This window comes from Ammospiza nelsoni, chromosome Z (genome assembly GCF_027579445.1).
Source record: "Ammospiza nelsoni isolate bAmmNel1 chromosome Z, bAmmNel1.pri, whole genome shotgun sequence".
NCBI classification, from domain to species: domain Eukaryota; kingdom Metazoa; phylum Chordata; class Aves; order Passeriformes; family Passerellidae; genus Ammospiza; species Ammospiza nelsoni.
In genome coordinates this window covers 50734432-50760750 of record NC_080669.1, presented here as the reverse complement: position 1 = coordinate 50760750, position 26319 = coordinate 50734432, and the positions used below count along the sequence as shown (strand labels likewise).

The 26319-nt window shown below is 38.4% G+C and overlaps 1 protein-coding gene across 7 annotated transcripts in view; it reads left to right on the top strand.

Annotated features, from left to right (window-relative positions):
• ERBIN (erbb2 interacting protein) overlaps positions 1 to 26319 on the top strand; it is a 118028-nt gene that overhangs the window by 33844 nt on the left and 57865 nt on the right. For all 7 annotated transcript variants that reach the window (XM_059491715.1, XM_059491714.1, XM_059491712.1 and 4 more), the window contains 3 exons: positions 7882 to 7938; positions 20659 to 20856; positions 23780 to 23897. In XM_059491715.1, coding sequence (XP_059347698.1) covers positions 20668 to 20856; positions 23780 to 23897 — 307 coding nt within the window. In that variant the 5' untranslated portion in view covers positions 7882 to 7938; positions 20659 to 20667. The remainder of the gene's footprint in view (positions 1 to 7881; positions 7939 to 20658; positions 20857 to 23779; positions 23898 to 26319) is intronic.

Genomic DNA, 26319 nt, shown 5'->3' with positions numbered 1-26319 from the left:
TATTGGTATAAGCTGTATTGGTTCTGCAAGGAGATTTACTTCATACCTTTTTTAATGCAGGCTGGAACATTTTATATTATGCATTCATGTATGATTGAATCATTATGTGATTATTCCGTTGCTTTTACAAGACTTGGAAAATGACTACCTAAGATAGTAATTACATTGACTAGACAATTTTGCTGGAGTCGAGGTGTAGACACAAGTACCACCACAGTTAACAAAAGCCACTAAGTCTCAGCTTTCTCCCTTGGAAATGCTTGCAAATAATCCAGCTGATCTGCTTCCTTTTTTACAAACTGATATTGACCTTAACTCAAAAGTAGTTTGACTTTGCAGCATCTAATGTTGGCTTGCTCTGATGTGGTAGACTGGGTGGTAGGTTGGACCACGTGATCTGGAGAGGTGCCTAAGAGCCTCCATCATTCTGCAGTTCTCAGTGCTTGGGAAACAAAGTAAAATAGTGCTATATTTTACTGCTTCTCTTGAGAATAATGGGGTTTAAAGGCAATTACAAGTCACAATATAATTCTTACCTGTAACAGCTATGCCTCCTGAGGGTGTTGTAGATCTAACTGTTTATGTTTAATAACAACATGGTATTTTGTTCTTTACGTTATTGAATAACTTTTCAGAGCATATGAGCTGAGGCTTATGCTTTGGGAAACAGGTGTCTTGATTAATAAATTATTTCTTTTAGTTTGATGAGATCCAAAACTCCTCCAATCTGGTGCATATGCGTTGTAGCATTTTTCCGGTGATGAGATCAAATGCTGACATATTGGTCATTTCTGCACTATCTGCTCTGCTATAAAAGGGAGTTTTGAACACCAGACAATTTTCGCAGGTCTAGGTTTGTTTGTTTTATTGCAAAAACACAATTTGCACTCAGAATACTTAGATAAGGTTTTTGTAGCTATATCCACAGAGGTGGAAATGCTGCCTTTAAAAAAATTGAGGCCACAGGTGTAGTCTTCATTTATGACTTGGACACTCTCTTTGACTAGCTTTCCCAAGGAAAAGTAGTCAACCACAAAATCCATCAGCTCTGATTTATTTGTGTGTGCACAGATATGAATGTGTTTCCTTAACTGTCTTGTGCAAAAGTGCCATTGTGATACGGAAAATAACAAAATTTCACTTTATTGCACTCTAGGCAGTCCATTAAGTTTTAAGATAATTAAAAAGACCTCTATTAGAACTGTAGATGATCTGGCAGATCAGTGAAACTCTTTAAATTAAGATATAAGTAATACAGCAAGTTAGCCAGTCCAGGAACCTGTCATGCTTTTGCAATCCATATGTTGATAAGCATACCCTTAGCCCTTGGCAGAACACTTTTGAACTGCATGTCCCCTGCAGTACACCAGCAGGTTATTTTGGGGCATTCTGGAAGCAAATGTGAACCTTTGTGTGCCTGCTTAGAATGTGCTACCAGCTGTCCTCTTCCTGCATTAAAGGATTCTGGTTGTCAGCAGCTCTGACAGCATTAGTACTAGGAGGTAACAAATCCTCAAGCAGGTCAGTCTCATGCTGCTTGAGGTAATGTTTTGTTATTAAAGTCTTAGACTTGACCACCCCAAATCAATAGATAGTTGCTTCACTCTGTCTTTGTTTCAGATACTGAAACAACAAGAAACAGTGGGATAGGATGACAGCATCTGCTTCCAGGAAAAGCAAGATGAATTTGTTTTTTGAGAGTGTTCTCTGGGTCCTTTGTGTCTCCTTGGTTCTTCTCTCTTATCCATCCTTGTTCCCCTGTCTGGGAATCTGAGATGGACTACACTGTCTGTGGTCTACAGGCCTTTCTACTTTGTGCAAAATATGTTTAATTTCAAAAGATATACTGTCTAGAGATCAATATTTTCTCAGCTGTGTTTATCTTTTGTTGCCTCAATCAAAATCATATGTTGTTTTGTTTGTTCAAGCTAGCTCACTGTAAGGCACACATTTCCCTCCAATGTGGCAGGTTGTGAATTAGAATCTTGCAAGTAAACACTGACAGTAAAACTTATTTATTATCATTGCATATGAAATGATTATACTCATCTTCATGTACTCCCCTGACACTTAAAAAAAAATAAATCTGGTTATGGGTATCCTTTGGCAGGCAAAGTCTTCTTGTACCTGGTATCTTGGTGTCTTCAGTGATACCAATGGTGAATACAGTTGCTCTTTCTCAGTCTTTGGAATGCTTCATCTTCCTCATCCCCATTTCAAAGAGCAAAAAACCAACTGATCTCCTTGCCCTAAAGTTATTTTTGGTTTACTAGACTGATTTTAGTGGATCACTATGGGATCTCTTTCTGCTTAATATGAGTCTCTAGTATGGATGATTTTGATCACTCTAAAGTCTCTTTAGCTAAATATACTTTCCTGCTGAATATGAATGGATGGTTAAGGACAAGCACAGATAATCTGGATTCTGCAATACTCTCCTGGAATTATTTAAAGAAATATTTTGCTGGTTTTACTGTTTTCAGTATTTAAAATAGAGGATGGTAATTAAGGGGTAAAGACTGCCTGAAATGCCTCTGAAGCAAGCAGTTTTTAAGATACTTATTTGTCACATGACGCAAAGCACCAGGACTCCATCAGAAGGCTGTATAGATCTATTTATTAAAGCAACATACTGCCTTTATAATTTTACAAGATGATTACATTTGCTTAACAAACACATAAACTGCCCATTGGTCATGAAAAAGAAACAAAACTCTCTCAATAGGTGAAAAGGAGCCATGTCACTCTGTGAGCCAACTGAAGTCCATGTCTTTTGACTTTCTCTCTTTCTTCACATTGTCATGGTGATAGCCTTGGTACTTTTCTTGAGAGAGATACTAGGCTTTCCTTATCTTGAGGAAGCCTTCACTGGCACACTTATTTCCAATCCTTGCTGAAATGAGGAGGGTGTTGTGGTTTATCTACTCTCTCTCTCTGTCTCTTGCGCTCTCTCTCTTTTTTATTTTTTTAAATTTTTTTTCTTTTTTAAAATTTTTTCTTCTTTTTTTTCCTTTTTCCTTTTTTTTCTTTTTTCCTTTTTTTTTCTTTTTTTAAAATTTTTTTTCTTTTTTTTCTTTTGTTGTTATTGTTGTTGTTTGGTTTTTATTTTGGGCATTTGTTTGTTGGTTTGGTTTTGTTTTTATTTTTGTTTCCTTAAACAGTTTGGGGAAAGTAAAAACTGCTTGGGCCTCATTCACTGCACTGAAGTATAACCCTATATCCTCATCTATTGTATGAAAGTTTGCTACATGTTCTGGGTACATCAGTATTCTTTCCAAGTTGACCTCCAAAACCAATTGAAAGAATTGAGGGTCTGAAATGAACTGTAGCCCCATTGTAGACGGCAGCCACATTTGTCAGACATGACTTCCCCTTAGTGAAGACATGGTGGATGTCACAAATCACCTCCTTGTTTTCAGTGTGCCTTAACAGAGTTTTCAGGAGGGTCTGCTCAATGATCTTTATGAGCAGTGAGGTGAGACTTGACTGACTTGTAAATTCTATGGGGTTTTATTTTCCTTTAAAAAAAATGTGGTTTTATGTCCTTTTCCCAGTCATTAGAACCTCCACAGCTTCTCAAGTAGGATAGCTAGTGGCTTACCTACTTCCTTTGTCAATTCCTTCAGGATCTGTGGATGCACCTCATCAGGTCCCATGGACTTGTGAACCGTCATGTTCACTTAGATGGTCAAAAACCAGATCTTCTTCTATAAGAACTAGCAGATAGCTAGTTCTTCATTCTTCCAGTCCCTGCCTTTGTTTTCTGCAGCTCTGGTGAAGTGCCTGGAGAACTTGCTGGTGAAGGCTGAGACAAAAAAAATGTAATTGAGTGCTTTGACCTTCTCCATGTCATTGGTAACCAGTTCTCCCATTTCCTTTGGAGGGGAGCCACATTTTCATAGTCTTCCTTCTATCACCCATAGAAGGAAAAAATAAAATTAATAGAAATCCTAGCATGCCTATAGAAATAATAGAAATCACCTTTCTTCTCTAAGGAAGAAACTGTAAAGATCATTGAGTTCACACCTTCCTTCTCTGGACACTTCCAAGGATGGGGCATCCACAACTTCTCTGTGCGGTCTGTTCTAGTGCTTCCTCACCCTCATGGTAAAGAGTTTCTTGTACTGGACACAGTACTTCTGTGGGGTGTTACAAGGGCAGAAGATAGGGGTGGAATCACCTCCTTCCGCTGCTGTTTTGATACAGACCAGAATACAGTTGGCTTTCTGGGCTGTGAGCACACACTGTTGTCCAGATTTTTATCCAGGAGAACCGTAAAGTCCTTCTTGACAGGGCTGCTCTCACTGAATTTGCCTCGCAGTCTGTGTTTATGTCTGGGATTGCCCCTACCCAAGTGCAGCAGCTTGCATTTGGCTTGTTGAACTTGGAGGTTCTCATGGATCTGCCTCTGAAGTTTGTATGATTCCTTCTGTATGGCAAAGAAGATATCTTGTGGAAGCTTTTCTAGCTGCCCTTGATGCCCCTGGTGAGATTTAATTTTACCAGTGCTTTAGTTTTCCTAACCTGATCCCTGACTGCTCAGACAGTCTTTCACTATTTTATTTTGGCTATCTGACCTTGTTCTCGCCCTGTGTAGGCTAAAGCCAGTGGTAAGTTGGAAATGAAATACTTGGTGAAATTAGAAATACTTGTCCACTTAGTTGTGAGCAACCCCTGGAGTGCAGTGATTGGAATGGCTGCTCTGGGTCAGACCAGCTGGCAAGCATTTCTAGTAGCATTTGGGTTTTAATCAAGGAAGAGTACAAACAGGGCATATACATTAAATAGTTCCTCCAAGTACTCTCTTCATAAAACAGAGTGCTAGAGTTTTTTGGTTAGGGAAACGTATTGAGACTCAGTCTGATGTGATTGATATAGTTTCCTAGAGTATGGTTAAATAAGATTTCATTAGATATTTTTACCTTGAGAGTAAGTAACTGCTAGTCATCTGAAGCGTCTGTTACCACTTCTGCAAAACAACTAAAAAAGTGATGAACTGAACTAGCTGAGGTCTTTGTGATGTTGCACCCTTAGGGGGAAGGGAGCACCCAAGATTTGTAGATACTCATTGGTTGAAAGGAATGAGAAGTCAGATGATCCACAAAAGCTTATAAAGTTTTATTAGTAAATTACACACTTGGCTTGGAAATTGGTATTTTAGTACAATGGCCTCTAACATGACCCTGGATTTTGGATAAAGGGGTAGGGTGTAAGGGAAGAGAGAGAGATGAATTTAAGAGGGGGAGAAAGGAAGGAAAGAAGGAAAGAGATTACCAGTCCTGCCTGCAGCATCAATTCAGCTGATGAGGGCCACTTCCTCGGTTTAGATCAGAGTACCTATTAGTAGATAAGCTTTCCCTGCCCTGGGGATATGTCACACTTTCTATGCAAATTACTTACGACTCACAGTCCATTCTTCCAGATCCTTGTGGAAATGGGTCAGAGGGCTTTGGGTCAGAGATGGTCTTGTTCCCCCCATAGAGTTCATGCCTGCTTCTCCACCCCATTTCTCTGTTTGTGCTGTGCTGAGCTGTGCTTATCTCCAGGAGGTAGATCAGAGACTTTTGTCCCAGAGGAGTGCTGTTCTACCTCCATGTCCAGTCACATCTTGTTCTTTCTCACAGCATGTTATTGCCAGCAGTCCTTGGCTGGTGCCACAGCCACTCTGCTATTGGTGTTTGTGACAAACACATTAGCCCCTTGTCTCTAGATTTCTGCTGTTCTGGTGCATGGCTACTTTGAGCTCCTCCTAATATCCCACTTTATTTTCTTAGAGAAGTTGTTTAGTGCAAACTGTGTGGTGATAGGAGGGTTTCTGCTATTGGAAACTCATTGATGCTTACAGCTGTAGCTACAGCACATCCTGAGCTGTCATCTTTTGATTGAGGCTTAAGGTTATGTGACTCAGTGTCACAGTTTCAAGTGACATTACGTTTGCACTAAGTTCATTGCTTTTGTTTGATTTTGTAACTGATGTCTCTTGTTCAGAGACTTGTGCAGCTTCTAAATCATTATAAAGCAGCATGACATGAAATATCCAGGTAGCCTCATGTATTCTTCCCCTCATACACACACACTTGCTCTATTATTGCCTCTGGATGTTTGGGATCGGATGAGTTCCTTCTGCTTGGGTTGGAAGCCTGCAAACAGTTTAAACGGTAATGACTGCCTACCACTGGATTTTATTCTTGTAGACATTTCAATAGATGCAGCCAAACAGGTGTCAGGAAATGATGCAAGAGTAATCTCTTTTTGTTTATTGTTTTTGTGATGATTATAGGGCTTGCTATTTCTTTGATAATTATTCTACTGTGAATACTTTGCCTGCAGACTCTTGACCTTAAGTCTTTATCTGTCAGAGGCGTAATCAGCTGACTGTCTCTTTGTCAGATCCAGCTCTGCACTATTGTGTTCTCTGGATGAATTCTGCTTATTCTAGCACAACTGTTGCAGACCTGCATTTCTTCTGGTCAGGAACTTGTGTACAGTGCCTCTGAAATAGCTTTTGTAAAGATCACAGTAGGAGCAAAGTGGTGTGGGAAAGGAAAGAAGCATGCAGCCATGGCAATTTAACTGACTCTTCTAAGAGCCCAAATTTCAGAATCTGGTTTGATCATTGATGTCTTTCTTGATCTTTTTAATTGTCTTGAGTGGTTCTGCTTTGCATTTCTGAAACTGGTTAAACTAATAGAAATTTTTTTTCAGTAGGAGGCTTGAAAGGCTTGTGGCTTTAATATTACTTTTATCCTTTGCTATTTGCATGTCTTGGATGCCCTTCTATTGAAAATAAATGTATAGATGTGTGCAGTGTAGTGTATTGGAGTTCGTTTGGTATGAATGCAGAAGCTGACACCAGTGACTCCCAAAGGAGGAATAGGACATGTGATATGCAAAATTTGACTGTAGTACAGTCTTTTTGTGGAAGTCCTGACTTCTGTGGGAGTTCATTGATCTGTTTCTTACCCCAAAACAAGGAACTTGCTTTTTTCCTGGAAAAAGTTAATTTTAAATCTCTTTCAGGATCTATTTATTTCATGGTGGCCTTATTCTGCTTTTACTGGAAAGAAATTAAATATGGTTCCATTTATAGGCAAATCCTTTGAATTTGAAGCTACTAACTGGGATCCTCACAACTTAAATTCTTTTCTAGATACTGAGAATTTGACAGATTATACTCTGCTTGACTTAGCTTCTTATCTGCTCTACATGATTTTGTGTTTGGTTAGATGATCTGTCTGACCAGAGTTGACATTTAATGTCTCTGAAGATACGTTCTACTTCTGCCTTTGTTGGAAGCAAAATTAATCCTTCTCATCACTCCAGCCAACTAATTTTGTGTGTGTTCAGTCAAAAACACTCCATGCTTTCATTTGTTTTCAATTGTTCTATGCCAGTGAAGTTAGCATCAGATCTGTTATGCCTTATGTTGCAACTTTCTAAAAATTCCTGAAGTTAACATGCGAAAATGTACTCTTCATCTTTGGTTAATTTTTGATGTATTTTTAAATTGAATTCTTCAGAACTGTGTGCAAGAGAAATCTGTATGAAACATAATATTTTAATATAGTAACTATAAAAGGAGTAAAAATGAAACGACTTTGTAGACAGAGTGCATTAAAATAAAAACAGGGTAAAAACCAATGTTTTGTACACACAAGAATGATCCCCTTTAAAAGAATACATGCAGTTTTCCTGTCTTGGAAGTCTTTCAAGTACTCTGAAATATTCAAGCTGTTGTTCATACACATGTAAAGCTTTTCTTTTAACAAAACCAAAACTCTGAAAGCCAAAAATATATCTAATACAATACAATAAAATACTAGTTTGTTCTTATCTAGTAGTGATAGGGTTTACTAAAATTTGTCCCTTTGTCTTAAACAGAATGTTGACTTTGGAAGCTCAGGGAAGAAGCAGCAGGGAGAAGAAAGTAACACAGTGGTAAGTACATTATTTTTCTTTCCTCTGGACCAACTGCCTAATGTGTTAAAATAGAAATCCTCTTATTTATTCATATTTTGTTATAAATGCCTTCAAAGCACTTGAGTTTTATTCTGCATCACATCTCATGTTACTATGAAAGCTGGTTTTTAAGCTCTGAATATCTGTTGAAGACCCAAGTAAATTATATTTATTTACATGAAAGGGAAATATATGAAAAAGGAAAATAATTCTGTTTTAAAGCTTAGTGTCCATTAAGTGGACACAAGCTTTTGGCTTGAGAACTTTAGAATACTGAGTTTTGTAATTTTCTTTTTCAGTTCTTAGAAATGATAAGTATATTTATTTGGAAAACTTGGACAAAAGGTACTTGAAAAAATGCTAGAAATTTTTGTTGTGCCTCCTACCATCATTTTTGGTTTGCTGCTCTAAAGCCTAGACATACATCACATCATACACTTTGTCTCTTACTGGTGTGTTGACATTTTTTAGCTAGAGAGCATATATAAAAATGGGAAAAGTGTTAACAAGGCAAAGTTTGATTTGCTTTCAAAGATCTATGGAAAAGCAACACATGTTCAGAATCAGCTTTTTTCTTTATTAAATGATGCCAATGCAGATGGCACTAACTTGCTTTTGCCTCATAGTGTAAGGGTTTGTAGAGGCAAGTATTTTCTATGAATAAAAAGAGTGCCCAGTAGAGTATTTATTTGTCAGAAGGTCTGTATGAATTTCTGTAGAGGAACTGTTACTGACTAGTCCCCCTTCTGCCCCAGAAAAAAAACCCCAACAACATATGACAGCAGCTTCCATCTGCTCTGATTTTATTAATAGCATTTCTCAGATTGTGGAAATGCTAATAAATATTGATTCCCCAATTACTTTAGTTTTGAGGCTATAAAATACTGGTTCAAAGGATAGAAAATCTTCTGCATATTTTATCTGGCATTTCTATAAACAGCATATGCTTTAGTAGAGAGAAGCATGTGCACATGCTTGTGTTTTCTAACCTTTTGTGTAGCCTACAATGCTGTAAGCTTTGTGTGCTTTGGCATTCTCGGCTGAGCTAATAATCCGTGCTGTTGCTGCAGTGCCTCAGCTGTGCTTGCGGCACCCTAAGGTTTGCTGCTTCTTATGGGCAAATGACTAGCACTGCCTCCTGCCTTCACTTCCGCTGTGCTCGTTTGTCTCTTTTGACTGTGGTGGTATAACTAGAGGAATTAAGACAGTATCTCTTCCTTTCTGCTGGAATAGATGTTGCCTGTATACGAAAAAATATTTTCTCATACAGTAGTAATCCCTCAAAAAACTAAACCTGAAGCATAAGCTGTTTATTATGGTTTTTTAGCTGTGCCAGAAGCTTCCCATCCTTTAGTCTGGTTGCTTTGTTTATTTAATTTTCATTGTTTTCTTTGTATAGAAAGTCAGGAATTTGTTTCCATGGATCTTTTTCATAATAGCAGTGAAAGAAAATGAGGTTATTTGATGTAGAAATTAATGGGTTCGGAAAGCAAAGCAGTTCTGAAGTAGCTTAGTTCCAGTTAGCTGTACCAAATAGCTGTGATTACTAGCTACATGGTAGCTATGATTATTTCAACTGCATATTTTAAAAAAAGACGTGGCTGGTGGGGGATGGAGTGCACTTCAATATCCTGTTGGGATAAATATTTCATATTTCTGGCTATATATTAACTTAAAAATGAGAGAAATTAAATCCAAACTGTGTCAGTTCAGTAATGTAAAGGAATTTTTTAGCCATCTGAAAACATCAGTGTCATGCTTTTAAAGAAGCTTGGGTTGTTGCGTATTCCGTGAAGATTTGTGGAACCGCTGCAGTTTCCTTCAGGCTTCAGTTTGCTGTTGTAAAAATCACTGCTTTTATATGGTGTTTTTTTTTTTTTTTATCTAAGGAAGAGAAGTGGATGAGATTCAAATGCAGTAGTTTTAAAAATCAATTTATTCCTCCCTCTTAAGGTTTTCTTCGTAACACGACAAATACACACCCAAAGAATATGCAATCAAGTGAAACATCAGAAATGAAGCTCAGATCTAATGCTAATCTCAGCAGTGTTGTTAATGGTATCCAATTAGAAACCATTCTTTAGAGGAAGTGTTACATTGGCACTTATTTGGATAGATTTACTGTCCAGATGGAAGTTATTTTCTAGGGCTGTCTCAGAAAAATAGCAAAAGAAAATGTGTGAGAACATACTTGCAGCTACTGTGCTGCAATTGTGTTATGACAGTGTGTGTGTTGCTGTGTATTGTTAAGTAGTGTTATTATGAAAAGTCAGTATAAATACTTTTTAAAAAAAGTAACAAGTACAGCTGCTTGGTTATCTGAACATTTTAAAATTTAGTTTTTTCCAGTAAACTTAATCTGTAATTTTTCTCTCTCCCTTTTTTGTGAGGATATTGCTATGAAAGATCTTGCCTTAAATTCACAGAATTGCAGAAGGGTTACAGTTACAAGAAACCCCTGGAGATCATCTCAACCAAGGCAGGGTCACCTAGAGTAGTTTAAAAAGGAACAGGTCTGTCTGAGTTTTGAATGTCTTCACAGAGGGAGACTCCATGACCTCCTTGGGCAGCCTGTTTTAGTGCTCTGCCACCCTCAACATAAAGAATTTCTTCCTCATCTTGAGCGGAAATTTCTTATGTTTTAGTTTATTGCCATTACTTCTTGTCCAGTATCTGGGCACCACTGAGAAGTCTGGCACCATCCTCTTGGCACTCACCTGTGAGATATTTATATGCATTGATGAGATCCCCTCTGAGTCTTCTCCTCTCTAGACTAAACAGGCCCAGCTCTCTGAGTCTCTCCTCGTTAAGAGAGGTGCTCCAGACCCCTCATCATCTTTGTGCCCCTTCAATGGACCCTCTCCAGGAGCTCCTTGTCTCTCTGGTACTGAGGAGCCCAGAGCTGGACACAGCACTCCAGATGTGGCCTCACCAGGGCCCAGTAGATGGGGAGGATCAGCTCCCTTGACCTGCTGGCCAGGCTCTTCCCAGTGCAGCCCAGGATTCCGCTGGGCCTCCTGGCCACAGGGACACACTGCTGGCTCATTGCCACCTTGTGGTCCACCAAGACTCCCAGGTCCTTCTCTGCAGAGCTGCTCTTCAGTGGGGCAGCCCCAGCCTGTGCTGCTCCTTGGGGTTATTCCTCCCCAGCTGCAGGACCCTGCACTTGCCCTTGTTGAACCTCGTTAGGTTCTCCCTGTCCAAACTCTCCAGCCCAGCCAGGCCCAGCCCAAAGGCAGCAGAGCCTTCAGGTGTATCAGCCATCCCCAGTTTGGATCAGCAGCAAACCTGCTGAGGGTACCTTGGATCCCTTCACCCAGGCCAGTGATAAACAAGCTGAGTGAGACTGGGCCCAGTATTGATGCCTGGGGAACACCACTGACTACAGGCCTCCAACTGGATTCTGCTGCCCTGATCCTGACCCTGTGAGCTCTGCCATTCAGCCAGTCCTTGGTCCACCCCACTGCCATTTATCTAAACCATGATTCCTGTGCTTACCTATGAGGATGTTATGGGAGATGGTGTCCAAAGCCTTGCTGAAGTGGAGGCAGACAACAACCACTGCTCTCCCCTCACCTGCCCTGCCATCACAGGAGGCTGTCAGACTGGTCAAGCATGATTTCCCCCTAGGAAATTCCTGCTGACTGCTCCTGATGACCTTCTTTTCTGCTGCACGCTTGGTGCTGACCTCCAGAATGTTCTGTTCCGTCACCTTTCCAGGGCTGGAGGTGAGGTTGACTGGCCAGTAGTTTCCAGGGTCCTTCATCCTATTTCTGAAGACGAGACTAACTTTGTCCTTTGTCTAATCACTGGGCACTTCAAAGATGATGGAGAGTGGCTTAGCAACATCATCTACTTGCTCCCTCAGCACCTGTGTGTACATCCCATCAAGGCCCATGGATTTATGAATGTTAAGCTTATCTAGTTAAAGCCTCAATTACCAGGGGTAGATCCTCCGTTCTCCAGCCTTCCTCTCCTTCCCCCAAGGTCTGGGATTCCTGAGGGCTGGCCTCAGCAGTTAACACTGAAGGAAAGAAGGCATTCAGTAATTCTGCCTTCTCTCTGTCTTCCTTCACTGAGACAACTACCTGATTCAGCAGTTTCCCTAGTATTCCTTTTGCTGATGATCTACTTGTAGAAGCCTTGCTTGTTGTCCTGGATATTCTTTTACAGACTCAAGTGGAAGTGGGTTTTGGCCTTCCTTGTCACCTCCTTGCATTCTGTGACAATGTTTCCATCATCCTAACGTGTGGCCTGTCCCTTTTTCCACATTCCATAACTTTCATTTTTCTATTCAAGATTTGTCAGAAACTCCCTGCTCATCCATAAGGGGTTCCTGCCCCCTTTGCTTAATTTCTGGTTCATGGGAATGCACTGGTCTTGAGCGTGGAGGAAATAAATGATGCTTGAATATTGACCAGCTTTCTTAGACCTCCTTCTTCTCTAGAGCCCTAACCCATGAGATTCTGCTAAGCAGGTCTTTGAAGAGGCTGAAGTTACCTTTCTGAATGTTCAGGGTTCTGGTCCTGATTGCTGTTTTACCTCCTGTACACAGGATCTTGAGTTCCACCATCTCATGGTTGCTACAAGAAGGCAGCCCCCAACTTTCACATTCTCAGTCCTTCTTGGCTTGTTTTACAAGGTCCAACAACACACCTTTCCTTGTTGGCTCTCTTTTGACTTAGGTCAAAAAGTTACCATCAATGACCTGCAGGAACTTCTTGCATGTGTGCTGGGTCATGTTGTCTCTCCCCCAAAAATACTAGGGTTATTGAATTGCAGATCTGTACTCCCATATACATCTGATTTACTGATGTCTTGGTCTGGGCTCATAAGGATATTGACTATTACTGCATTTCAGTTAGAGGCTGCACTTGAAATAGAATATTTTATTACATAGATTATTTGCCAGAGATTTTCTTCTTTTCAGTTTAAAAATAATACTTTTGTTCTATTTTGACAGAGTCATTCTGGTTTTGTCATTGTTAAGCTTTTGCCATGATAAGGCTGTTAAGTACTGCTGACTGCTTTATTGCAGAAAATAAATATAACTAATTATTCTAAAGAGTTCTTTTGATGTGCTTAGGGTGGATTTTACTTGTCAAAATTAACTCATGAGGTTTGTTTTAGTGTAAGCAGTTCAGATTAACTTTTCAGCTAAAAAGTATCTGTTGCAGACATCTTTTCTTTAAAAATCTTTCTTAAGATTTTTCTTCCTGAGAAGCTGAGAGGCTTCAGGAACAAATTATAAACAATGGTTATCTGCTGCTGTGGAATGCAACAGGTGCATCTGTGATTGGCCCATCTTGGATGTTTACAATTAATGGCCAACCACAGCCCAGTTAGCTTGGACTCTGTCCGAGACACAGACCCTTGTTATTCATTCCATTCTATTCTTAGCTTAGCTAGCCTTCTGAGATGAAACTTTTCCTTCTATTCTTTTGAGTATAGTTACAATATTATATATATATATATATATATACATATATATATATATAAATAATAAATCATGCCTTCTGAAACATGGAGTCAACATTCTTGTCTCTTCCCTCACCTGAAAACCCCTGTGAACACCGTCACAAGTATCTATCTGCTAGAACACATAGTTAGTTAGATATCCTTTATTCCAGTAAAACAGGAAAATGCTATTGTTGCATAAAGAAAATGTTACTGATACAGGTAACAGCATTGTAACTGTAACAAGTAAGATTTTATACTATGTTTTGATGAGAAGCTTCACATTCTAATTGTGTAAAGGATTTCCGACTATTTTAAATCAAAGCAAAATAGAAATGGCAAATTGAAATTTGTTTAGAATTTATTTATAGAATGCAAAAAAGAGATAATTTAAGCAAATTTCTCCAGAATTCATGTCTGACATTGCTTTTCTTGCCAATTAACTGATATTGTCTTGCTGCCCTGGCCCTTGGAGATGGGTGAATGGTTTTGGGTGGTTTATTTTGGTTATTTTAATGTATAGAGGCACTGAGAACTTGCAAAGTAGTTAACCCCAAGAAAAATTTTGAACTTGGTATTTATTAAGTTAGGAGTGGAGAATGGCTGGGTTTGGTTGCATTCTGGTATGCTGGATCATCAAAAAGAAAACTGATTTCTGTGTTCTCTGTTCCCTTAGTTTTCTCAAAAAAATTTAACAAGCATCCTTAATATGTTTTTATTTAACAATTGGCCATTCACTGTATTTACTAACATGTTCTTCCTCCTGTTGTTACCATTCACTATTGTTGTTTCAAGGGTAGTGGCTTTTATTTCTTTTTCTCTGAATGCTGTCTGTGAGCAAGCACAGTGTGTTTTTTGATGTTCCTTGCCTGCATGAGAACACACAGCCATGGATGCAGTTGAGCGTTGATTTTATGCCAGAACTGGGCAGCCTCAGATTATAGCTTCATATTAAAATGGTGTCCATTTTATTTCCACCCACTTGTTCTTTCTCCAGAGTGCAGTACTTTGGTTCATTTGTTTGTACTGGTATGTTTGCCAGTCTCATTCAGTGAAATGTATGACATAACCAGAGCAGTTTGGGGATTCTTTTTTTTTTTTTTTCTAGAAGAGACAAAGAAATAGCTGGGACGAAAAGGGATGAAAGAGTGAAAATACCTGAAGCTGGCATTGCCACCAAATAAGGCTTCACCCCTGAACCAGAGAATGCCAGTGATCCTTAAAAAGGGAAAGCTTCTTCACAATGCACGCTGTCTTTGCATGTTTCAGGTCCTTTTCAGTGGCCATCAGGTCTGAGCTATCCTTTTGTTTCCCGAAGATGACACGCAAAAGGATTGAAGAGAAACACACTTTGAAGCTTGGGTGTGCAAAATAGTGGTTGCAGTTTGTTATTTTAAGACTTCACCTTTCCTGCCCAAGAGGACTGGATTGATCTTAGGGGAAGTCTGTACCAAGCCTTAATGCCACCCCTACACACTTTTCCCCTCCCATCCCCATGATTTCCTGATGAGTAAGAGGTGCCAAGTACTTTGGGTTTAAAGAGTGAATAATTCTGTGCTCTGTTTACTGTGAAAACGTGGGATGTTTTTTGTTCCTTCTAGAAACAGCTATGTTGTTTATAGTTTCCCCAAATTCATGAGAATTAGTGCTGTTTTTAACTGGAAGACATTAATTAAATTGTGCTGTTACTTTTCACAGTATAGCATCTCTCATTGAGAAGCCGCAAAGTCTGTGTTTTGGTGTCTTCTGTGGTGCTTGTTGCTGCTTTAGGCAGAGGAAAACCCTTGTAAGCTTTTTCATAATTCTTTGTTTTGACATGAAAATATTGGGACTTCTGTCAGTTGGTCAGTTAAACCTCTCTGTCTGTCAGGCAGCATGTTAGGTTACATGCTCCCCAACACAATCTTGCCCTTTTCTGTGTTGACATGTGGTCAGCTCCATAATTCTGCACTAGTTTGTAGACAGTGAGGTGGACTAAAAAGTACTTCACTGTGTATTTTGGGGGCCTAGTTTAACTTGCCTTTCTGTATAGACATCTGATACCTGGTTTCTTTTTCAATTGCTGCTGATATAACATCCTTTTACAAGGCCTGGGAGGGGGAAGCAGTGCTTTCTTGACCATGAGCGATCCCATCCTGTTAGCATCAGATAGGAGATCTAAGGGACTAATTTCAAAATAAATTAACATAGACTGAGGACAAAATTACTGTGATCCTAAGCTCTACTTGAGGTTAAATTGCAAATGTCCTGTGGGATTCTGGCAGGTCTCCATATACTGTTGGACTGCCAGGTACTTAGATGAGGGCAGTATGCAGAGAATCATCAGAGTTAAAGGGAAGAGTGATGGTTCACTGAGTGATGCTAGTTTCTTCTGAATTAGAATTTAGTGTGTACTCAAGCTTGCTGTTTATCTTGTTTTCTTCTGTTGTCTTCAAACCAATGCTTTTCTTTTCAGCTTCATTTTACAGTAATTTACATGATTGAATTCTATTCAGTTTTACTATTTATAGTTTGTATTGGGTGTAGGTGGCAAGGATTTAGTAGTTGGCGTATGATGTCCCACCTGAAAGGGGGAGAACCCAAGATTTGTAGATGCTTTTCAAAAGGAATAACTAAAATTAGAGAATCCATAAAAGCTTATGAAGTTTTGTTAGTTAGTTAAATATGGCGTGCAAGCTGGTATGTTAGTCCTACGCCTCCTAATGTAAATACATAGAAGTAGATTTTGGATAAAGGGGTAGGATGAAAAGAAGGAGACAGAGACAAATTAAAGATGGATAGAGAGGGAGTGAGAGACAGACAATACTGGCTCCAGTATTGATCCAGCCAATAGGATGTTCAGGGGACACCCATGCACTTGGGCTTGGTTTTGGGTGCCTTTTTAATTGGTAAACTTTCCCTGACCCAGAGAAAAGTTTTGAATTTTGAATGTTAATTAGTTATCATGTGCTGTCTGTTTTTCCAGGTCCTTGTGGAAATGAGTCAGAGGGCTTTGGGTCTTTGGTGGTCTTGTTCCCCCCAGAGTCTGTGCCTGCTTCTCCACCCCATTTCTCTGTTTGTGCTGTGCTGAGCTGTGCTTATCTCCAGGAGGTAGATCAGAGACCTTTGTCCCAGAGGAGTGCTGTCCTACCTCCATGTGGCCCCTTGTCCAGTCACATCTTGTTCTTTCTCACAGCATGTTATTGCCAGCAGTCCTTGGCTGTTGTTACCTAAGTCCTTGGTTGGCGGCACAGCCACCCTGCTGTTGGTGTCTGAGACAAACACATTTAGCCCCTTATCTTCTGGGATCCTACAGAGCGTCTGCAGGTATGACTTCACCACATGCAGAAGCTGCCCCCATGCTGGGTGGAACTAATTCCAGCTGTTTCCAAGATGGACCCACTACTGGCCAGAGCTAAGTCAGTCAGCAATCTTGGTAGCACCTCTGTGATAACATGTTTAAGGAAGCATTAAAAACAACTGTACAATAGCCAGGCAAGAAAAGTGGGAATATGTGAGATCACCCTGTAGACACCAGAACCAGTGAAGGATGGGACAAAGGTGCTCCAGGCACTAGAACAGAGATTCCCCTGCAGACCATTGTCCAAGGTGGAGCAGATCACCTGCAGCCTTTGCAGAGTGGTTTTTCCCTTCCTATTCCTTCAAGAAGTGAAAAAAAATGCAAAGCAACCCAAGAACTATATAAGGGTCATAATTTTCCTGTTGGCTGTGAACACTGAACCTCAGGTAAACTTGTGTTTAACCTAACCTCTAATGATTTAGGGAACAAGAGGGTTTTATTTGTGTTTCGGGTTTTTCCTTTTTTTTTCCCTTCAAGGTGCTTCATAAAGAACTGGAGTTGTTAAGTGGTGGAGTAAAATAAGCCATCACAATCTTGTAGGTCTGCAAGACAATTTTACATTGTTGCATTTGGTGCTTTAGGTAGTCTGATATTGTGGTATATTAGGAAATCAAGATTTTTCTGCCTGCTAGACTTGCCTGTTTTATGGGCAGGAAAAAATCACTGTCCTTTGTGTCCCTTTTTACATTCTGTGTATTTACTCAAACTAAACATGGAGAAGTTCCTATCTGAGCAACATTAGAAAAGCACATGTGTGTGAAATTACGTTTTCCTGTCTTTGATAGTTCTAACAGTGGATTCTCTTCTGTATTTTCTCATTCCTTTCATTCATTACAACTTTTCTGCTTGGGCAACTGACCACAAGATGAGTAGACAGAGACAGATAAGAAGTGTGTATGTCTGACTGTTGGTTTATAAAACATATATTGTAGAGAAGTGACAGTGGGGAATGCTTCCTGCCACTATCCTGACACACCCATTTCCTAGTATTGGCAGCCATCTCTGTTGTAGAACATGAGTGTTAAACAGTTCTTCCTGTATGTGTAGATAAGTAAAATTTGAACAAACATAAAATAATTTTGAAATAAATCACATTGTAGTTTCCTGCCTTCACTTAAAAGGAAGCTTTCTTGGTTCATTCTAGGTTTTGAAGAGTTACCAGTTAATATATATATTAAATATATACCCAGGTTGGTCAAAGCAGTGCTTTGGTTGTTTATTTGGTATTTAATATAGGAGTTTTGACTGTTTTGGCTTAAGATGTGCTGTGAATTTAGATACTTAAAGGGACATGGTAACTGAAGGAGATATTGTCCAAGCATTTGTTTACTAATCTGTTTATGGTGCTGTGGATGCATGTGATTTTTTACCAGATCTTTCTTCCCCCACACCTTCCAAAAGCTCAAAATCTCTCTTACAAAATAAAGGAATAAGTAAGGAAAACTAGTTGTGTGTGGGTTTTGCATTGCTAGGCTTTATGAGTTTTGGTAGAGACAAGTAGGATTCCATGTGAAGAGAGCAGTCACTGAAGAAGAGGGGGCAGTGTAATGAATGTGTTTTTAAGGGATTTGAATGGCGAGTAGTATCTTTTTTTTGTTCATCATATGAAGCATGTAGTAAACTTCTTAATATTCTGCTTTCAAAATATAGTTCTCAGAAGTTGAAATGGCTGGACAAAGTGAACTTATTGACGACTGCAGCTGGTGGGATATAGGTGTGCCTTTCCCTGCCAGACTTCTGGTAATCAATTCACATGTACAATCTCTGCTTCCAATGCTTGTTTCCGTGACATATGTTCTTCTGTTTATACTCCTGCTTAAAGAGACTGCTGTTGATGCTTCTTTTGGAAGTATTGTGTTTTTCCACAGCTTTGCCATTCTCTGAACTACTAGCAAAATGAGACAAAATTTCTTTTTTGTCAAAGGCTTTTTGTTTTTAGATGTTGGTCAGGGAATTCAACTTGTGCTTTCATGTGCAGCATCAGAGGCTTCGAGAAGGCATGGATAACTTTGATCTAGTGAGCACATCAGCTTCCATAGCAGCCTTGGCATCTGTCTGTGGGTGGCTAGAGGATGTCATTCTTGAGTCTGTTCCTGTGAAAGAGGCAGGAGGAGGTTATGCTATCTGTTTTGCTGACTTTTCCATTTTGTGAAGATCCCCAGTGTGAAATCTGCAATCTCCAATGTCTTTGTATTGCAGTACAGTTAAATATTTTTTAAAAATTATTAGATCAATTTTTGTTTAAATGTGACTGCAGTTTTATATGAAATGCTGTGTTCTGATAATCAACGTTGTAACAAAATTCTAGCAACGTGGAACCATTGTTTAAAAAAGAGGTTTTGACATTCCATTATTCTAATGAAAAGTTTTCTTCCATTTTTTAAATGGATGTATGTAGAATCTGACTGTTCACAGCCTGTGTGATAAATTCTACTACTAGTTAATGAAAACACTAAAATATAGCAGTCCCTTGATCTGTTGCCATATGAATTATACATACTGTGAAGTATTTGGAAAGCTAAGCTGCACATAGAGGAAAATCCAAGTGCATTACTTGTTTCTGTGTCTTAGTTAGAAAAGGGGTCTTGCTTGTGACTTCACGTAGTGCCATGGGCATGGTATTTTATGTTCTCCCCGGATTACTAACATACTATCTGAAAGCTGAACTGCTGCAGTCTGCTAAATGGGTCTGAAAGACTTTTTTGGCATTTGGAGGAGAAACTTTCCTGTCACTAGTCCAGAAGTTGAAATATAATTTCAGCAGTTCAAAAAAAAAGGAGATAAAAAAGGCATATTTTCATTTGGAGTGTTGGCAGTCTGATTGAGAAAATAAATACTCAGTGCTGTTTTGGAGAAGTATGTATTTTTAGGCTAATTTCCTGAGGAAATGAAGCTGACATGATCATGTTGTTCATCTGCATATGTTGGTCCTTCTTGAAAAATTAAGTCTGTCATCTAATTTCAGCCAAACTTAAAACCTGAGGTGACATTCTGAAGATTTTGTGAGAATCCATTGCTTATTAGAGAAAGAGACCTAAACGTGTGCTGTTGCTGATGAGAAAAGAGGCAGGAACATTGCTGGTGTATGCTGTAAGTGATTAGTGAATCAGCACCATTTAGGTTTGCCTTCTCAGGATGAATAGGGATAATGCAGAATAATGTAGTCATGGAGAATAGAGGAAACTGTTGTAGCAGCGAGTTTAAAGGAAGAAAGGTACATTCCCAAAAGAAGAAAGGTACATTCCCATGAAGTTTCCTTGTTCCAGTGTGCACAGCAAGATGTGTTGAAGTTTTCCGAAGGGAGTGAAGTTGCAAGAAGAGGTCGTGTTCCGTCCATTTAAACTGCAGATAGAACAGTTGGTAGAAACTGGGGTTTTTTATTGTATTCTGTCATTAAAGGAGGGATTTGAAATTAAGGTATGTGAATTTACATGTACAGAAGAAAAAAAATCTGATTAGATTTCCTGTAGCTACACTTTAATTCTCTGCAGAGGGTGAATTTTATTGTGTTAAACAAAAATATCCCACTAATCTTTGCAGAGGTGGGATAAGCTGTATTATAAAGGCACAATTGACAGTTCAGAAATGCCCATTTCAAAGTTCTCTGATTCTCTGCAGTGTAGGATTGTGTTAGTTGGTGACAAGTCATAGGCTAAACTTTGGCTTAATCTTCTGGTATCTGCAGGTGTGTTAACCCCATTTAATGTCATTAGAGTTCTGTTGTATTTAAAAGAAAATAAGTTCGTGCTTCTCACTGTGTCTTGTGTATAGAAATAAATATGCAGGAACATATATATGCTACTTCTTTTCAGTATTTAGCGGTCAGTGGAAGTTTGAGAAACTTCACGTGAGTATTTCTGAGGTTGTCTTGGTTTTTAAATTGATCAATTTCCCTTTTACAGTGCCTGAAAATGACAACGAAGCGGAATTTGTTTTTGCGGCTGGTGCCATGCCGCTGTCTGCGTGGAGAGGAGGAAACTGTGACTACACTTGATTATTCTCACTGCAGCCTGGAACAGGTGCCTAAGGAGATTTTTACTTTTGAAAAGACCTTGGAAGAACTGTATTTAGATGCTAATCAGATTGAAGAGCTTCCAAAGGTATGTTGGATGATTTTGCTTTTAGGTACACTTATGTCTTTACTTTACCAGCATTGCAGAAGCTAATAGTGTCCAGCTTTAGCTTTTGGGCCATAGCTTGCCATGAAGCAGCCTTGGTAAACTGGAAGTTTATGCATTCCAGCTGGAGTACTTTATTGCATGAATTGGAATGAAATTGCTCAAGCAACAGGTCTGGCTCAAGAGAGTTACAAAGCAGAAAAGACTGGCTAATAAATCTGTTTCTGTGCATTGTGAAGTAGGTAGGCTACCACTTGCCTTGGTCTAGTCTACAGTTTAATGTGAGTTGAAAGAATTGTGAGTAGAAAGATTGCACATTTGTCTTTTGTTCCTTTCTGGGTTTTGGTTTTATTTTCTTAACTGCAGGGACATGTAATAGCCTACACTTTCTTCAAGTTAATGTGTTTTTATGTTAGGATAAGTCATACTTAAAGGCATATTTCTGAGAAACTAAAGATTTTTTTCCAGCTTTTAAGTAATTTTGGTCATTATTTTTTGCTACCCTTTCAATTTTCAGAAGAAAACACCCCCACATATAAATTCAAATATGGCAAAGGACACAAGCAGAGAGATTAGAGGTGGTGAAGATGTAGTCAAAGTGATTTTTATTCATTTGACCAAAATTTTTATAATTAAACTTCCAAGCAGAACTATAGGGGGAAAGCCTGTAATATTTGAAATTATCCTAGCCAATATGACCCAGAGTTTCAAGCTGTGTGTTCCTTTTCCATTTTATTTTTTTATTTTTTATTATCCAACTCTGAAAAAGGCTTTTTATTAAGACATTTCAAATATGAAGGGTGTGATACTTATCAGGCCCTCTCTAGTTTTCAGAAACTCTGTTAAGACATTCCCACTCTCGCCTTTTCTCCTTGCCCCAGTACTGTTTTGTGCTCTCACCTTTGTATGCCACAACACAACTGTTTTGAGGCTGCTTGTCAACCTTATGACCCATCAGTGTGGCTGTTGGATTTTTTTAATTGCTTTGAATCTTTTCAGAATTCCAGCTTATTTCAAAAGTCACTTCTTACAGTGTAGCTCCTTAATTTAGCTGTATGAGCAAATTATGAGCAACACAGTATGAGCAACAGTATGAGCAACCTGGAGGGGAGAAAGGTTGTGGTAGGGAAGGAATTGACTTTACATGAAATATTGGTACGTAGTCTTAGCTTCAAAATTGACTTAACACTTGAAATTGTTTCACCCTCCTTCATCCTATATGCTAAATCACATCTGAAAAAGTACGCTTTTTTACTCCAGGAGCTACAGTGTGCATTTGATCTGAAAAGCTCAAACTGTAACAATTTTACTTTTCTCTCACTCTGATGTTTGGAAGAAATAAGAATTCTTTAGTAAAATAGCCTCTAATTATGTGGCTTCCTGCATTTACTACTAGTAATTATGAATATGTAAACACTGAAAAAGAGCAACAAAAGGAGTAACTGCAAAGTCAACATCATCCTCCCTTTCCCTTCCATCTTCCTTTAGGGGATCTTGCAATTCCTGCTGTGTATGCCTTGACCTGAGTTATCACAGAAATTTCTAATGATTCCAAGAGTTTAGATTATTGCTTTCCAGGGAAAGAGTCTAAGTATATATTCTTGAAATAAGGGAATGGCTCCAAAACACCTGAGCTCATCACCGTATCCTAAGTGACTTGAAACTCTTCAAAGCCTTAATGAATGATAAATAACAGGCATATTTCTGGAGAATTGGAAACAGCAGTAGACAGCTTAAAGCTCATTCCTTTAACTGTCCATTGTGCTAATTCATGTCTGCTTTTGTTCTGGGGCAGTATGTACAAATTTTACAGGAATGGGGCACTTTCAGTCTCTGGTTCAAATAGTGGCCTAGTAGTTGAGAGAGACACAAAAATTTTGGTCAAACTGAGCTTGTGGTATGATAGTAATTGGGATAAATTTTTTTAGTCAATGAACCCTTCCTGGTATTTTATTATATTTTCTCAGAATTCCAAAAGAGAAATTCACTAAGTCAATGAATGATCTTATCCAAAGCTGTAATGAAAGAAATACTCATCATAAACTTTTCAGATTAAACTTCTCAATTGCTTACTCAGAGATATTTATTTTATGTTATGTGTAAGTTTTCTGCATATCTTCTGAGTTTTTCTCTTTTTTCTTCTTCTAAAGATTATTTTCCCTGCTTTGTCAATTTGTTAAACTTTTGAGGAAGAATCTCTAGGTACCCTACATTTAAGAAGAGATCTGGCTCTGAGCTATTTGTTAAAGATGGTAATGCATGTGTACAGAAGGGATTAGACAGTTTTCTGTACTCCTAGCTTGAACTTTGACTAGTTTCAATTTTTTCACTGGTTCAATATTTTTCACTAGTTTTCAGGGTTTTTTTAAACTTTTTTTTGGGTTTTTTTTTTTTTTTTTTTTGTACTTAAGGTAGGAAGCATGAACAGGAAAAATATTGGGAGACAAAACAAAAGGAAATTTATACTTTTAGAGGAGGTGAATACCTACTGAAATTCTGTGTTCCAGAACGATTTTACTTCAAAAGATGTCTGTCAATTTTTTTCTTCTTGAATAAACTCTATTTACCTCTGGGTTGTCACATGGCAAGTCTATTATAGAAAATGTTTTGCAGTGTTTTGCAGGTCTATATGTAACTACAGGTTACAGTTTTTGAGATCCTGGAAGGCATTTGTAGGAAGGATTAAGCATAACTGCTGCCTTGTACCTATCTACAGTTTTTTGCTTTCTGATGTGTTGTAATGAGTAAATTTTCAATGAAACTATTTAAAAATTTTTGATAGACAAAAACTCTAAATAGCTTGGTCTTCAGGCCCTGAGGTCAGAAGTTTCAAGGGGTTAAAAACAAAAGCTGTATAGAGAAAACTGAGAGAAAATCACATTCACTTTTTCCTTTGTTTCAATAGCAACTTTTTAACTGTCAGTCCCTACACAAGCTGAGTTTGCCAGACAATGATCTAACCACATTGCCAGCATCCATTGCAAATCTCATTAATCTCAGGGAACTGGATGTCAGCAAGAATGGTAAGTCACTTTGCTTATTGTATTGAGGTAACTAAAAGGCAAATCACCATTGACTGTACAAAGACAATGGCGAAACTATAATTTCTAGAAGCTGCACAGCTAATAATTTTAAAATTACTACTCTAAATCCCTGCTTACAATAAAAAGATGCTCTTTTATGATCTGATTGTGATATTTTATTGTATGTCTTACATTGATGGGTTTGTAGACAACGCTATCTGGCATTTTATATTCTCTCAAAATACATGAGCTCAAATGTTAGTTTTAGTAACTTTTGTCATCTGTCACTATACTGAAGACAGTTTGTAAATTTTGCTGGATTTTATTAGTATTATTTATTTAATATGAAAATTTGTTTTGGTTTATTTTAATAAGCTCTTGGAATTATGTAGTATAGTAGGACTTGGCTTTGCTGTCCTGCTTTGGGGATGGTAACTTCTGTTGCATGGAGGAGTGTACTTATGTGTCCATAGACGTGACTTGGTTCACTTGCCTGACTTGTTAAAAATCTATCATTCTGTGAGAGTCAGACTTTTATAAGTTATGAAATTTTGTCAGCCAAGTATTGTATTCATGGGGTTTTACTGATGATGGTGCTTTGGTAAGTTGGCAGATGGGTGCAACTGTGAGGAAATTGAAATAATATTGTCATCAAACTTGGTTGTGTGACTTACTTGAGAGGGAAGTTAAGTCATGCTAATTGAGGAGAATAGAATAGTTTTGTCTTACTAATTTAAAGTTAAGAGGATACCTCATTGAAATAATACTTGAATATAAGAATTACATAAATATTCCAAAGATTTTGTCATTCAATTTATTGTTTTATGTGGGCTGCTAAGTAATTATGACTCCACGAAGTTCTGCTTTATTAAGAAAGCATTCCAGTTGTTGAGATGTTGGTATTTTCCTCAGTCATTTGTTTTAGCCCACTCTGTACTTAAACTCTTACTCTATTATCTCTGCTTAATGAACACAGCATTTAGTGCAATAAATTGACCTGGTTGTTACTGATCTGTTCCTGGTACAAGTGGATTGATAGTCTTTCTTAAAGAATGCTAGCCTTAAAACTGTCACAGTAGCACAGAAAAGAGAAAGAATAATCTTTTTGTCCTGCACTGAACAGTTGAAAGTATTAACTGTTTGCAACACAAGTTCTCAATGCAGAAGACTTAGAAGAGCAAAAGGGAATTTGAGTGCTGCTGTTGGCAAATTCCATAGCTCATGTACATAAATAGGCAGCTGAAGCCAGGGACCTACTTGTCTGTCTAAAATGTCATGGCCCTGAACTAAGCCTACAGAGTTCAGTACTGAAAGAACACTTGTTCCTCTAAGGCATGAGATACACTGTCCCAGTAAACTATCAATCTCTGTTTTTTAGAGGTTGGAGTTTTTTTTAACATCCTGCAGAGAAATGGCAGTACATTGTACAATGGGAGTACAAGCTTATTTAAACTATTATCATGTGCCTGGTGTCAGACTTATCACAATTTGGATAGCTTCTCTGACTAGTGTTGCACATAAAAAATAGTTCTGAGGTCACGAACTTGTTTGCTGGTGTCATCTTGTCTTCCGTAGTTTTAAAACCTCTGTAAAATTAAAATAACCAAATCAGAGTCCCTGTTTGTTCCTGCTGGGTGAAGTAAGAAATAGTGGTCTTTATTCTGTAATAAATTTGGTATTATTTGAGACCTCATTTGTTGGCATAAGTGCTGTTCCCTTTCTCTTCAGCTCTCCACTGTTTCAACCATGGAAAATTTTTCTCTTGACAACTGCAAGCCTACTCTCCTCCCCTGTGTTTTTCTTTTTGTAAGAATTTACTGCTCACTTTCTCATTGTTCTGATGGGTGTCTATAATAGAGCCAAATAGGAGAGGTAATTTATTACTTTTCTAAGAAGAGCAAAATTTATCAAAATCTGCAATTCTTCCTTTTTCTGTTATATCTCAAAATAATAGAATGTGGAAGCAGTGGACTTCTGTGGAAATAATTGCTTTCCTTTAGTTTATGAAAAAAACTAGTGGAATAGCCCCAAAAAGTGCAGGATCATGAGAGATGCCGAATTCTAAAATAATTCAGTGGTTTTCAGATTCATGTGGTTGTGGCAAGTGAATGGTGATAGTTCCTCTATTTTTCTTGAATTATTGATGTACTATTGTTTCCTTCTGAGATGGATTGGGCTAAATCATGAAGTGCAGATGCCTTGACATCAAATATGCATTTATTTTTAAAGGTTGTATTTTTAGAAGGATAGTTAAACTTTAGTTCTCAAATACCCAATATACATGACATATGATAGGACTTTCACATAAAATATTTGAGCTGTTTCTGGCATAGACATAATCAAATGGATTTACCAGAGTATTTAATTTTCTAAAGAGCTGATAGGAAAATGAAACCTAAGCTTCAAATTTAAAATGTTTCCA